A 12471-nucleotide genomic window follows, 5' to 3' on the forward strand; every position below is an offset into this window, starting at 1 on the left:
TGTATTGTCAGTGTACTGTTTAAAGCAGAAAGAAAAATGGATTTTCAGAATGGATTTTCTGGTTTATAATCAGAACAAACTGTAAAAAGCAATTGGCAGCAGAGCGAACAAGGCTTGCCAAAGACAGGCTTCCTGCAGTCACAGGTCAGGACATATCCTGCTCTGTAGCATGCAGGACATGCAGGCACAAACAGAGAACAAACATGCATTGCTTTGTGTACCACCTGCACAGGAAACAAATTGAAGCTCTCAGACATCAATGCCATGGTATGACCAAGGACTATAATCACTGTGCAGACCCACCTCCAGCCTCCCCTACAGGTGCCATCCCTGGAGTCACGTTGGTACCTAAAGCAGTGCAGATCAGAACTGACCCTCTGTAACCTTTAATGCACTTGGGTGTTAAGCTACCTGCCAGCACTCTTTTGATAAATGTTTAATTTTCCCTTCACAGGTAAAGTCTACAAATACCCAGTTTACGATGACTTTGACTTCAGCGAGCGGCCGCTGTTCACTCAGCCCCTGGTGAACACGTTTGCTGTGGCTGGTTACAATGCCACCCTCAACTGCAGTGTCCGGGGCAACCCCAAGGTACAGCACAGCTTAAAACACGAGAGAGTTGAACCTGACAGTAAAAACTAAATGCCACTTCTACCATTTTACTCATGAGCCAGGCTGAAGGCAAACAGACAGGTGTGGGTTCTAAAGAATACAAAAATAAAGGAGCTGCTTCCCTGTGCTACAGGCACTACAATAGTTAGTGCACAGATAACTCAGTGAAGGAGCAGAACCTCAGGAAAAGGCTGGGCTTCACTGGGACTCTCACTGACAACAGCTGTAAAGTTAATATATCACTAAAAGCTGTTACTAAAATAAAGCCATAATTATTCTATAAAGAGCTAATTATTCTCTAAGTAAACACATTGCAGGAATGCTCTGGGTGCCATGTTGTTTCTCAGACCCACTGCACAATGTGTCTTGCAGCTTCTTTTGAATTGTGTCTTTTTGAGATCTTTTTTCTGGTGTGAGAAACTGAACTGGCTAGTAAATTGAGAAATCTGGAGTACTGTTTACCCTTCATCTTCACAGTTTCTGACTGTGCAAATTACTGTGGAAAAATATGTTTTTCCTATTGACTTGGAGTAATTGGGTGTCAAAAGCTGATGATCAGATGTTTGCTATCATTATACAGTCCTTGTATTGATAACAGACTTGTACTTACAGCTTTAATTAGGTGATAAGGGCTGCACTTAAGAAAAAAAAAAGCTAAAAAACAGATGTATGAAGCAGCCAATGCTTCTCTTTGAGTTAAGATTTACAGTTTCCTTTTTATCACTACTTCATCTATTTTTTATCATTTCTGATTGCTCGGCTTTAACTAAACACCACAAAACAGGGGACGAAATATTTCAGTTCACAGATCTGTGCGTTTGGCCTTTCTTTTTTTGTTGTCGTTGTTGTTTGTTTGTGTTTGTTCGTTGGGTTGTTGTGTTTTGTTGTTGTTGTTGTTGTTTTTTACCACAGCCCAAAATAACCTGGATGAAAAACAAAGTGCTGATCATGAATGACCCAAGGTACAGGATGTTCAGCAACCAGGGAGTCTGTACCTTGGAGATCCGCAAGCCCAGCCCCTATGACGGAGGCACTTACACCTGCCGAGCAGTCAATGAGCTGGGAGAGGCAGAAGTGGACTGTAAACTGGAAGTAAGAGGTAAGTAAGGGCTTTCAAACATTGCCAACATGCTCTTTGCCTGAGCACTGTCTACAGAGTTGAAAGGATGCGAGGCAAATGCAAGAGGGAGTTCAGCTTTCTTGGATTAAAGCAGTAGCTCTGTTAGGACAAAATAATATTGGTTGCTTGCTTTTGTTTTGTTTCCATTGATGGATAATTTTTTATGAATTTTAGGTAGTTTAGAATTAACTGGGATACCACAAATGGGAGCAGGACATTGGATAGGACAGCTAATGAATAATCTCAGGACCATATTTTTCAGAAAATTACTTCCTAGGAAAAGACAGGGTAATATTTAGCTGGACTAATTCCCACCAAAGGCTTAGTTTCAACTGTGGAATAAACTAAGTGTTTCTCAAAAAATTATTCCGAGGTTATAAGTAAGAAAAACTGCCTAAAGCCAGCTGATAGGAAGTGTCTAACTAAGGAATTCAGAGGGAATTTAGGTGACATCAATATGACTTTAATTACATTACTTCCATCATGCTGGTCTGTAATGAAAACCACATTTTAAAATTTTTTTTGCACTGTAGTAATTTTCCATTTCAGTTTCCATTTTCTGTATTTTCTGATGTATCTTGTCCCACAGCTCAGATTTGCCAGCAGGAAGACATTTCAATATATGTTTGATCTATGTTAAGTTTAACACTTAAATAATGCAATGAAAATATGCATGATGCATTTCTTAGTTTTCACTTTTTAAAATACTGTCTTTAAAAGGCGATGTCTTCATCCTGGAAGTACGATTGTATTCCTAAATCACAAGCAAACTTTCTATTTCACAGCATAACAGAAGACCTCAACACCTGAGAAAGTTGCGTTGTCTATTTTTTAATACTGAAAAGCCAAGTTACGTTGCTAAGTGAACACAGCAGCTGAAGCTTAGCAAACCAGGATAGGCTCAGGGTTTGTTCTAGGCAAATATAGCAAATTACTCTTAAACAGCCAAAGTGCAAAGACATAATTACATCTTCTTTCTCTCTTCTATTGACTTACATGTTGATTTATCATCCTCTTAAGTTTCCCAGCCTGTTTGTTCATTTAGGAGGGCTCCCCAGATGACTGCTCACCATGCTGATGCAGAGCAGAGACCTGCGGATTTCTGACTCACTGGAAATTAATTGCAGTGTGTGCGTGTGTGTGTTTGTTTTGATATGTACAGCTCTAAACTGGTTCAGCTTTATTCCAGCAAGTAACTATCAAGGTCTGGATTTGTAAGATGATGAGGTAGAGTTGACTGTGTCTGAGTAAGACTAACAGGTTCAAGGCTCTGCAGCCTGTCTGGAGAGCATACAAGCTACGGTGCTGTTACTACAGATAGTAGGTATGACTTAGGAGTAAGTCCTCCTAGAGAACTCTATGCCATGCAAGAGTATTTATTGTAGCAAGCTATGTTTCCATTTGCTGGCTAGAATTACTTTTAGCCATCCATCTCTGGCATATTGGAGAACTGAAATTATTGTGCCTTTATAAATACTCAGCCCCAAAATTATCTGAACAGCCTAGGATTTCAGAGTGGGCGTAATATTTGAACAACTGACTAGTTAGGAATGCTATGGCTATGAATACTATCAGTACACTACAATTTTCTACATTTTTAGCCATTTCCTTACACTATTTTAGGTGTAAAATTAACCCCCTAGTTGTTGCTAAATGTAATGCTTGTATCCTGAAAACATTTTAGTGATACTTATAAGCACAGTTAAAATTATAAAAATTTATTCTATCCTCATAAGAGGTTTTTCATGTATTGATGTTGTTTCAGACATACAATCTTCTGTTCTTTGCTTTTAAGTTTTGCTGAGTGAATTTTAAGATGGAAGTTACGTGACCTACTCAGTAGAGTTGCAAGCATAGTGGCTTTTTTTTGTAAACATGTTTGTGTAAAAAGTCATGTAATATATGACTCTTTCTCATCTGCCTTGAAAGACAATAACACATGCAGGATCTCATTACAAAAAATAGCATATGTATCTTTTGAGTTTGTCGAAGTAGTTAATGAATTTTCCCTCTAAATCTCCCATTACAAGCACTAAAGAGCTGATTCCTTATCAGCTCCACTGAGGTCGATGAAAAGAATTAGATAAGGTGCAGTGCTTCTTTTATTATGGAAAAAAAAACAGCTTTGGAGAACCTTTATCTTAGAAGTGAAATAAAGGTTGGTGACTCTAATAATAGGTTGGTGATAGCAAAGTTACTGTATAAGCACTTTTATTTTTAAAAGGTGTTATGATCAACTGAGAAAAATTTCAAATGTGAATAAATGCCACTATAAATATTCTAATTCTGCAGTGATCTATCATGGAGTAATTAACCCAGGAGAACCACTCAGCTTGGCGGGGGATAATCAGGTTTACAATGCGCGTACTCCTCTGGACATTCCATTTCATTCCCACCCTCTCTTTCCACATGCAAATGCATTTTCTGCATGCAAAGTGTGTATTTCTTTGCTTTTTTAGATCAAACTAGCTAGAGTCTCATGGCATACATTGTCTATGTCACATGAGCAAAGAAGGCGAAATTAATCAAGAAAATACCAATCAAATGGGTATTTAATATCAGAATTACTAAGGTTTTAGACATATTTCATAAAAGTAGATGTATCTACAAAGAATTTATTTAATGACTGTGAATATGTTTGACCACAACACTTAAATCTTTCCAGGAGAAAGAAATATGCATTTTGGAAAAACAGCTCTCAGTTAGTTTGTAGAATTTTTGAAAGACCAGAAGTATCATGAAGTCATTTGCTGCACTGAAAGGCATTCTTTATAACAGATTACTCTTTGGCTACAAATTGGTGCTCAGAATGATAATCCATGCTTGAACTTAACCTATCAATTCTAAGGATAAAATCTTGATTCAATTACATACAAGCAGAAAATTTTACTTCATTTCTTCTAGAGCTTATTTTACATTCAAGTTCATTTGGGTTCAGAAAATTTTACTCTTTCCTTGCAATCTTGCCCAGATTCAGAATATTAACAGTGCAGTTTTAAAATGACAGTGATGCCCAGAAACTGGTCTGCAATTATATTATGCATCCAGACTAACAATTTCAGTCCTGAAACACATGAGGAGATCAGACTGGATAATGTTTCTGTAGCTTTTGAAGTACTGGGGTATTTTTCTTAAAAGGCTACAATAGGTTAAAAGTTTAGTGCTTTTATAGACATACACATAGATAAGTGAATATGAGTGTTTTATAGAGTCAGAATGTTTAATTAAAGGTAAGGGCTCCTAGAGAGTAAATAGCATGCTTTAGTAATGTAAATGTAGATATATGACAAAGTACATACTTTAGTGCACAGATATATAATTAGTCTGTACTTGATTATTTTGCCTTACAGAGTTTCAACATATATATATATATGCTTCGGTGTTATGTGTGTGCCTTTTTTTTCCCCTGGTGGAAAATACTTCATATATATATATATGTGTGTGTTAGCTTCTTTGAAGCTACATTTTGGAAACTTTTATTATAAATAAAATTTGGTTCCAATCTATACTTTAGACTAATTAGAGGTTTTTATAGTTACTTGTACCTATTAATCTAGCTTTTACATATTAATGATAAATTTGAAGTGGAACTGGATCCCTACCTTTTACTCTTCATGTGCTCCTATTCCCACATATTTTACATGACTAAGGATTAAATTATCACCTTGACATAATTGTAATAATAATTTCACTCAACGTTTTCTCTCCACTTTTGTGTTTGCAATTAAATTGTTACTTCTCTTTCTCTCTCTCCCTTAGTTACACAGTAAGGATTTTTGAATGTATATTGTCATCTAAGGTAAGCTTTCATATGGTTCTTGCATATGAAGCTTATGTCTGTTTATACGTCATACAATGTCTGCCTAGTATGGCATGATTTTCATTATGTCACTTAATGAAAATGTCTTTATAAGTTAGCAGCATGATGGATTTAAGGCATATAAATTCAGATTTTAGTAAATGCTTGTTATGGTAATTCTTAGTAGTACATCCCATATCTTCTAATGGTGCATGTTTCAATGGAATTTAACAGTGCATGACTTAGCATGATTAATTAGCATGAATAAAATGCAAGTAATAAAAAGAGCATTTTGTATTTTTAGCAAGTTATTTTTTATAGGAATATGCCTCTACATAAACAAAATATTTATTCCAGCGTTAACGTCTTTTAAAAATGAATGATTCATAGCACAACTTGCACTCCATGAGCTGAAAGAATGCCAAAAAGCTGAAAGAATGCCAAAAAGCATGCTTTTTCTTTTTTTTTTTTTCTTTTTTTTTTCCTTTTTTTTTTTTTTTTTTTTTGTCTGTATCGTGCATCTACCTAGGGTTGGGACCGAACTGTTCTGCCACAATGATGATGTTAAATTAGACAGCACAGTCTCATAATCACTAGTAACTAATAGCATTTTAATTGAATAAACCTTGTGTTAATAGAAGTTTTAAGTTCTTAAAAATCTGTACTCAGCATAAAAGATGTAAGTATCAGCTCAATTGCATTTAGCTGAAGCATTCAGAGTTATCTTCACCCTGGCAATGTATTTTTGCTTTAAAGCTTTTGGTGTGCTCCAGAAAAAGCTCAGAAGGTAAGTGCAGCTATCAGTGGGTGGTTTGTAACTTGAAAAACACAATATTCATGCAGATTTGTAAAGGGAATAGTAATGGTATATAGCTTTCTTAAAGCAATTTGCACCCTTTGTCTGGAGAAAGGGCAGATTCTAAAGTTTTTAGCAAAATATTTATCTTTTTTCCCCACTGTTTCTTCCAAATGTGATTGGATTTCAGTGAAACTAACAGAAATACTTGTGTTTGATTTCCATGGCTTTTATTCCAATGGCATGGGGCATCCACAAGCTCTGTGGGTAGTGTGTGCCAGGGCCCCACCACCTTCACAGTAAATAAAGTCTTCTTTGCATCTAATCTACACCCACCCTTTTCCAGTTTGAAGCCACTACCCCTTGTCCTAACACAACAGGCCTTTGAGAAAAGTCCCTCTCCACCTCTCTTATAAGTTCCCTTTAGGTACTGGAAGGTGCTCTGAGGTCTCCCTGGAGCTTTCCCTTCCCTAGGCTGAAGAACCTCAAAAGTGAAATTTTGAAGTGAATTTAAAAGCAAATCCAAAATGATTCCTCAGACTTCCCCAGCAGACGAAAATTTCAGCATCCATCATCATCATCTCTCTCTCTGGAGACTGTATCTGAAATCCTGGCTTTTTTAATATGATTCTTTCATGTATGTGATCCCACTTGTTATTTCAAGCAACATGGTAAATATTTTGCTGAATACCTAGAAACCATTTTAAGACAAAAAACTAGAATTAATTGAATATCTCTGCATGTTTCCCACAACTCATCCTGGCCAGTGTTATCTCATCGTTCCTCCTGCACTGACTTCCATCTCTGACCATACTCCACCCAGTGCGATGGAAAGCCAGGAGAGTTATTTGAAGTGAAGCTTATCATAAACTATTGCATGTGGTGAGATAAATGACTGAATATATGATAGCCTAGAAATTAAATTCACCCTGCACAACAGGACAGGAAATACCTGTCTAGTACCAATTAAATAACAGTTATGTCATACTGGACTTTTGAGCAGGGCTGAATTTTACCACACCTCAAAGTACATGATAGGGACTGCCTAAAACTTGTCACTTATGCCAGAGAACAAAGGTGCAGAGCTGTCGCTCCAAGGACCTCCAACCTGAAGATCACCTGTTTTCCTTGCTTGTAGGTGGGCTTTCGTTCTTCAAGCTATTAATGGATGGAGTGCCTCCACATATCATTGACTCGTATATGCGAGAAGTGCAGGCAGACAAAACCGAAGGGAAGTGAGAGTCCGTCCACAGCGCTTCCTCCCACTGCACTCGAAGCTGGTAGCGGAATCACAGACAGCATTTTAGTTCTTGCAATGACAAATTACACGTGCAGTGGGGGATTTTATGACTTTTTTTTTTTTTTTCTGAATTGTCCTTTTGTTTTCCCTACCTGCTCTTACTGAAAAGAAAGAATACGCATGGATTGCTTTGAGGTTGAAATGAAATGAACTGAAGACGACACACATTTTGTAATGTTCGGCTTTATTTTCTGTTTGATATCGTGTTCTGTTTTTTTAATGAGGAAAGAGGGGAAGCTGTGTAACTGGCATAAGGAGACAGTCACTTTGTACTCAGTGGTACAAAGCATATCTTTCTCAAGACTGGAAGTACATGGATTAGCCAGTAGATGTGCAATAAGATCCTTGGAAAACATACCTCTGATAGTGTATCTTATTCACCTGAGAATTGTTTAACAGAATATGGTTTTACTATAACATAACTAATGCATATGTAATTAATGATCATTTAAGCTGAACATATCTTCCTATAGAAGTTTTGATTTCCTAAATCCAACCCATCGGTCTCTCAACTTAACTGAAATTGTTTTATTTAATGTAAAATAAACATGAAGTGTTTAAGATCTATTAAATTCTTGTTTACTTTTTTTTTTTTCTGTCCCATTTTACCACATTTCTTGTTTTATTTCCACTTTAAAAAAAGCAGGAACTTGTGCCCACCATATGGAGTGGAAAACAGTATCAGCAGTCACCTAACCCAGTGGGCTTACACCTTGAGATGCATGACACAGAATGTGAGTGGAGAGAAACGCTGCAGATACATGCGATTTTTAATCCATGCGTTTTCGATATTTTAAATGTGATAAATGCCAACCACGATGGCTTTCACCATTCTGGATCCACTGCCTTTTGCCAGTAATTCATGGAGCTCTTGTAGCTATCACATCAGAAAAGGGACATAGCACTGGTGAGTCCACTGTGCGTGGCTGAAGTGCCTGAGACAAGACAGAATGGCAACATTTCTTCTCCAACTCCAGCATCATTAGCCTCCAAGTTCTTTAGGAGAGGGGGTGATTGTCCCTAAGTCTCCAGCAAACCCTGAAGCATGTGAGACACAAGGTCACACATATTTTGGCCAGGTTGTCAGTTCCCTATTGCCCTGTCATTTATTTACCAGTTCTCACTCTGGCTGTACAAATAGGGCAGGTTATGTGCTCACTGGCTAATGACTGATCTCCAGTTAGGGTTTATAAAGATAAAGGCCTACTTAGACAAGTAGTATAAACATCACAAGATGTTTATTTGATCTCAGTGCATTTTCAAACATTCAGTGGTCAGTAATTATGCAATAATAAAAGAATGTGTTACTCTGAACTGCCACAGGTGAAGTGGTGTTTTTACAGTTTTGCTCCGACTTCTTTTGCTCTGGGGATCTGAGTGCATTTTCTCATGTTGTTCTGTGAATCTTACTCTGAGAGACAGACAGATAGACAATAGATAGACAGACAGATAGATAAATTGATTGATTGATTATTTTTTTCCTTTCTTTTTATCTTTGTGATTTCTTCTGTGGTGCTATCTGTCCAGGGAAGCAATTCTGCATTCCCAGTGATCCTGGACACCCCCCCACACCCCACCTGCATTTCACCCTGCTCCTGCCAAAATCAATCCTCCCACATGCACATTCATTTACACCCAAATGTGAAAGAAAGCAACACATCTACTACAAAGAAAATTTCACGCAGGATCAATAATTTCTGTTTATTCTGTATCTCACCAGTGAATTGAGACTCCCTCCGTCTATTTTGAAGCACAGAAAGCTGCAGGAGAAGGTCAGTTTGATTAAAGGCCATAGAGGTTTAAGCATTTAAGCATATAGCCCTCATTTAAAGCAGTATCAGTCTGTTATAGTCGGCATCAGAAGCTACAGTTTGTGCGTGTCAGTACGCCCAAAAATGAGGCACACAGCCACCTGCACTTTGTATGAATACTGTTTACAGCTTCAAGATTATGTTTATCTGCTTCCGCAGTCTCAATATTCCACACACAATAACCTGGAAGCCAGCACAACCTCCGCTTCTGTGGGCTCTCTGTGGATGGAATTAGCTACTCTAATTTCTCCCAGAGGCCAGCGTTGTTAAACGCCAAGCCGAACTAAGCTCCTTTTCCCGGAGTGAACAGTCAGCGTTGTACTCGGTTGCCCTCAATTCCTCCCGCCTGGCACAACCCAGCATTTGCCGCTGGCCATCCCTGGGGCTGCGGATGCCCCGGGCCGTGGCTGGGGCTGGCAGGAGGGGCAATTAACGTGCTCATTAACGTGCTCATTAATGTGCTCTAAATTCAGCCTACACCGAGCAGCCACCGCCCTGGATTAAAGAGTTAACCGACTTTCAGAGAAATGATCGGACGGCGTGGGACAGGACAGGGATTTCTAGTGATTTAAAACAGGACCTTATCAAGAGAATAACAGAAGGCAAAGTTTTGATTTATGGTAATTTGCCCTATGGGATTCTCCAGGGGTGGAATTTGCTGGATGTAACAGTGACCAAACCCACAGAGTTAGAGAAATGCTAATGACATCTGCAGTTAATACCAGCTTAAGAAAGTAAAGAGGTACCAAAGAGAGCAACTACAGGAAAAGCAACTTAGAGGGAATAGAAGCAGCAGAATATGCTGTAGAAGACGTGACACAATGCTCCAAAGAAACTTCTCCAAAGCCACAGGGATTTCCAGGTAATTAGTGAACCTGAAAGAGACCTAGGAGTAACAGAGGACAGCAAATACGTGTAAACACATACAGACAGACACACAAAGATGAATCAAAGTTAATTTCAACAATTTTTGTTCCTTTTTAATGCGGCCCGAGGAAAATATTTGTTCTTGTCTAGGCAACTATTTGCTTTCTTTGTCTGTGGAAGGTTATTTGGCATATAAATGTAGAAATACAGCTCCATTCTCAATCTGGTGTATGTGGAGCTTGATACGGGCACTGCAGTTACCCTTTTGCATTGAAGGAGCAAGTCTGCCAGCACACTTGCCTCTTACTGAAAACAATCTCACAAATATAAAGGAGAGGAAGAAAAAAGAGACAAGCAGTCTTTAAAAGATTATTTACTTGGGATATACTGTTAATAAGGTCTTTATGGAGAGTCAGAAATTTTAAAAAATATTCCTTTTATAAGAAATATTTCAAGCTTCCTGAACTTTTTTTAGGGGGAAAAAGAAAAGTGTAATATTGGTACCTTTTACAGAGCATTATGAAGGGACCCTTACTTTATGGAAGTCTTTTGTTGCATTTTGAGATTCTGGGGCAAAAGGCATTCTATTTTAAGCACAGTGTACTTACTGACACTTGACTTTCATGTCCTGCTTTCCTGACTGACAGGTAAAGCTGCTGCTTTGGGAGCAAAGCTATCCTGAATGCCGAGGAAGCACTGGAAGACTAAACACGCAGGACTTAAAATTTTGTGTTCTCTTAGTCTATGCTTCGTTACTGAATACTTTTGAAATTAAAACTACCCCTCCCCAAGCCCAGTGATAAATTCAGTAGGGAATCTGTTTCTTCCTCTAATGTGGCCCTTGCTTTTAATGCAAATTACTTTTGCCTCCACTTCCTTCCTTAGTTTATCTTTTTTTTCTCCCGGTGTCCAAGGAGCTTGAGCAATGTCTCCATAAAAACCAGTTCTATTATGCCCATTGACCATAGTGATTCACAGGATATTAAACTAAACAGAGTTTTACCTTCTTCCAAATGTAGTGATTCCAGTGGACTGGGGATCTGACTGGTTGTGAATCTGTCAGATTTCCCTTTTGCCATTCTTTAGTTGGCTGTAGCTGAAACTTTCTTTACTAAACTTTCTTTTACTATGTTACCTTCTCTTTCACTATCAGTTCCTATTCCCTCTGCTTTGGCCTCTAATGACAATTGCTGCATCACACTGGCTTTAGTGATCTGTAAATTAAATCAGCTGATGAATGAGGTAGCACTTGGAATGTACATGGCACACTGTGGGATTTGGATACCACCGTTTAACCTGTGTCAAGCATTCCTGACTCTTGCAGGAGAGACACCTACCCAAACACATAACAAGTTTATCAGTTGAAGTGGATCAACTCTCTTTGAATAACAGGAAGTGGCTCTTTTCAGGAAATTGTAGTGTCTGGAGAAAAAGCTGCAGCCTCTGGCTCACAGTGGAATAAAAGAATTTCCAGTACCAAGAAGATGCCACTGCAGGTTGTATTTTTCACATTCTACTTCAGCTACACGGCTTTTCCTTGGCCTCACTCAGAAACCACACACCTTCCTGGAGATTCAGGGACACATCTAAAATCCTTCGCATGACCAATTCAACTAACTTGATGTTCCGCAATTTCTGAAATGGCACATTTGTTTTGAAGCGCCCTCTCTAAACCAGTCAAGGTGCTGAAGTAAGTCCTAACACCGCGCGCAGATGTTACAGCAGAAGTCCCCGGGCAATGGGTCTGCTCCAGGCGGTGGAGGGATCCTCGGGTCATACCGCGGGGTCACCTCCCTGCAGGCACGGCTGCCCTGTCCTGCTGCCTGCGGGGAGCTCCCCTGCTGCTCAAACCCTGCCTTTACGCTGTGCTCCAGCAGAAATCCTTCTGCCCACCTGCTGCGGCCCCTCTCTGCATAATAAAACTTGTGGGGGGTAAAGCAGCGGAACGAGGGCGGCCAGCCGGCGGTGGGAGCGGCTCTCACTGACGCCGCGGAGACGAGGAGCGCGCCCGGGCGATGTCCCCGGGGACGGCAGCGGCGCTGAGCGCCCGCGGCCTGCGGAGGCGGCGGGACGGGCGCCCCCCGCCACGGCCGAGGCTTCCCCGCCGCCCGGGCATCCCCAGCCCCGCACGGCGAGGCGGGGCCCCGAGGGAGCCGCGCCTTCGGG

At 39.6% G+C, this 12471-nt stretch overlaps 1 protein-coding gene across 13 annotated transcripts in view; it reads left to right on the forward strand.

Annotated features, from left to right (window-relative positions):
• MYBPC1 (myosin binding protein C1) overlaps positions 1–8384 on the forward strand; it is a 70794-nt gene extending 62410 nt beyond the window's left edge. For 4 of the 13 annotated variants that reach the window (XM_066319924.1, XM_066319930.1, XM_066319929.1 and 1 more), the window contains 3 exons: positions 455–591; positions 1525–1711; positions 7466–8383. In XM_066319924.1, the coding sequence (XP_066176021.1) occupies positions 455–591; positions 1525–1711; positions 7466–7566 (425 nt within the window). In that variant the 3' untranslated portion in view covers positions 7567–8383. Of the gene's footprint in view, positions 1–454; positions 592–1524; positions 1712–4024; positions 4192–5491; positions 5532–7465 lie in introns of those variants that run through there. The other 9 variants (XM_066319918.1, XM_066319919.1, XM_066319921.1 and 6 more) reach the window with 4 other exon arrangements.
• Positions 8385–12471: the final 4087 nt, after the last annotated feature.

Source organism: Sylvia atricapilla, chromosome 5 (assembly GCF_009819655.1).
Source record: "Sylvia atricapilla isolate bSylAtr1 chromosome 5, bSylAtr1.pri, whole genome shotgun sequence".
Classification (NCBI taxonomy): domain Eukaryota; kingdom Metazoa; phylum Chordata; class Aves; order Passeriformes; family Sylviidae; genus Sylvia; species Sylvia atricapilla.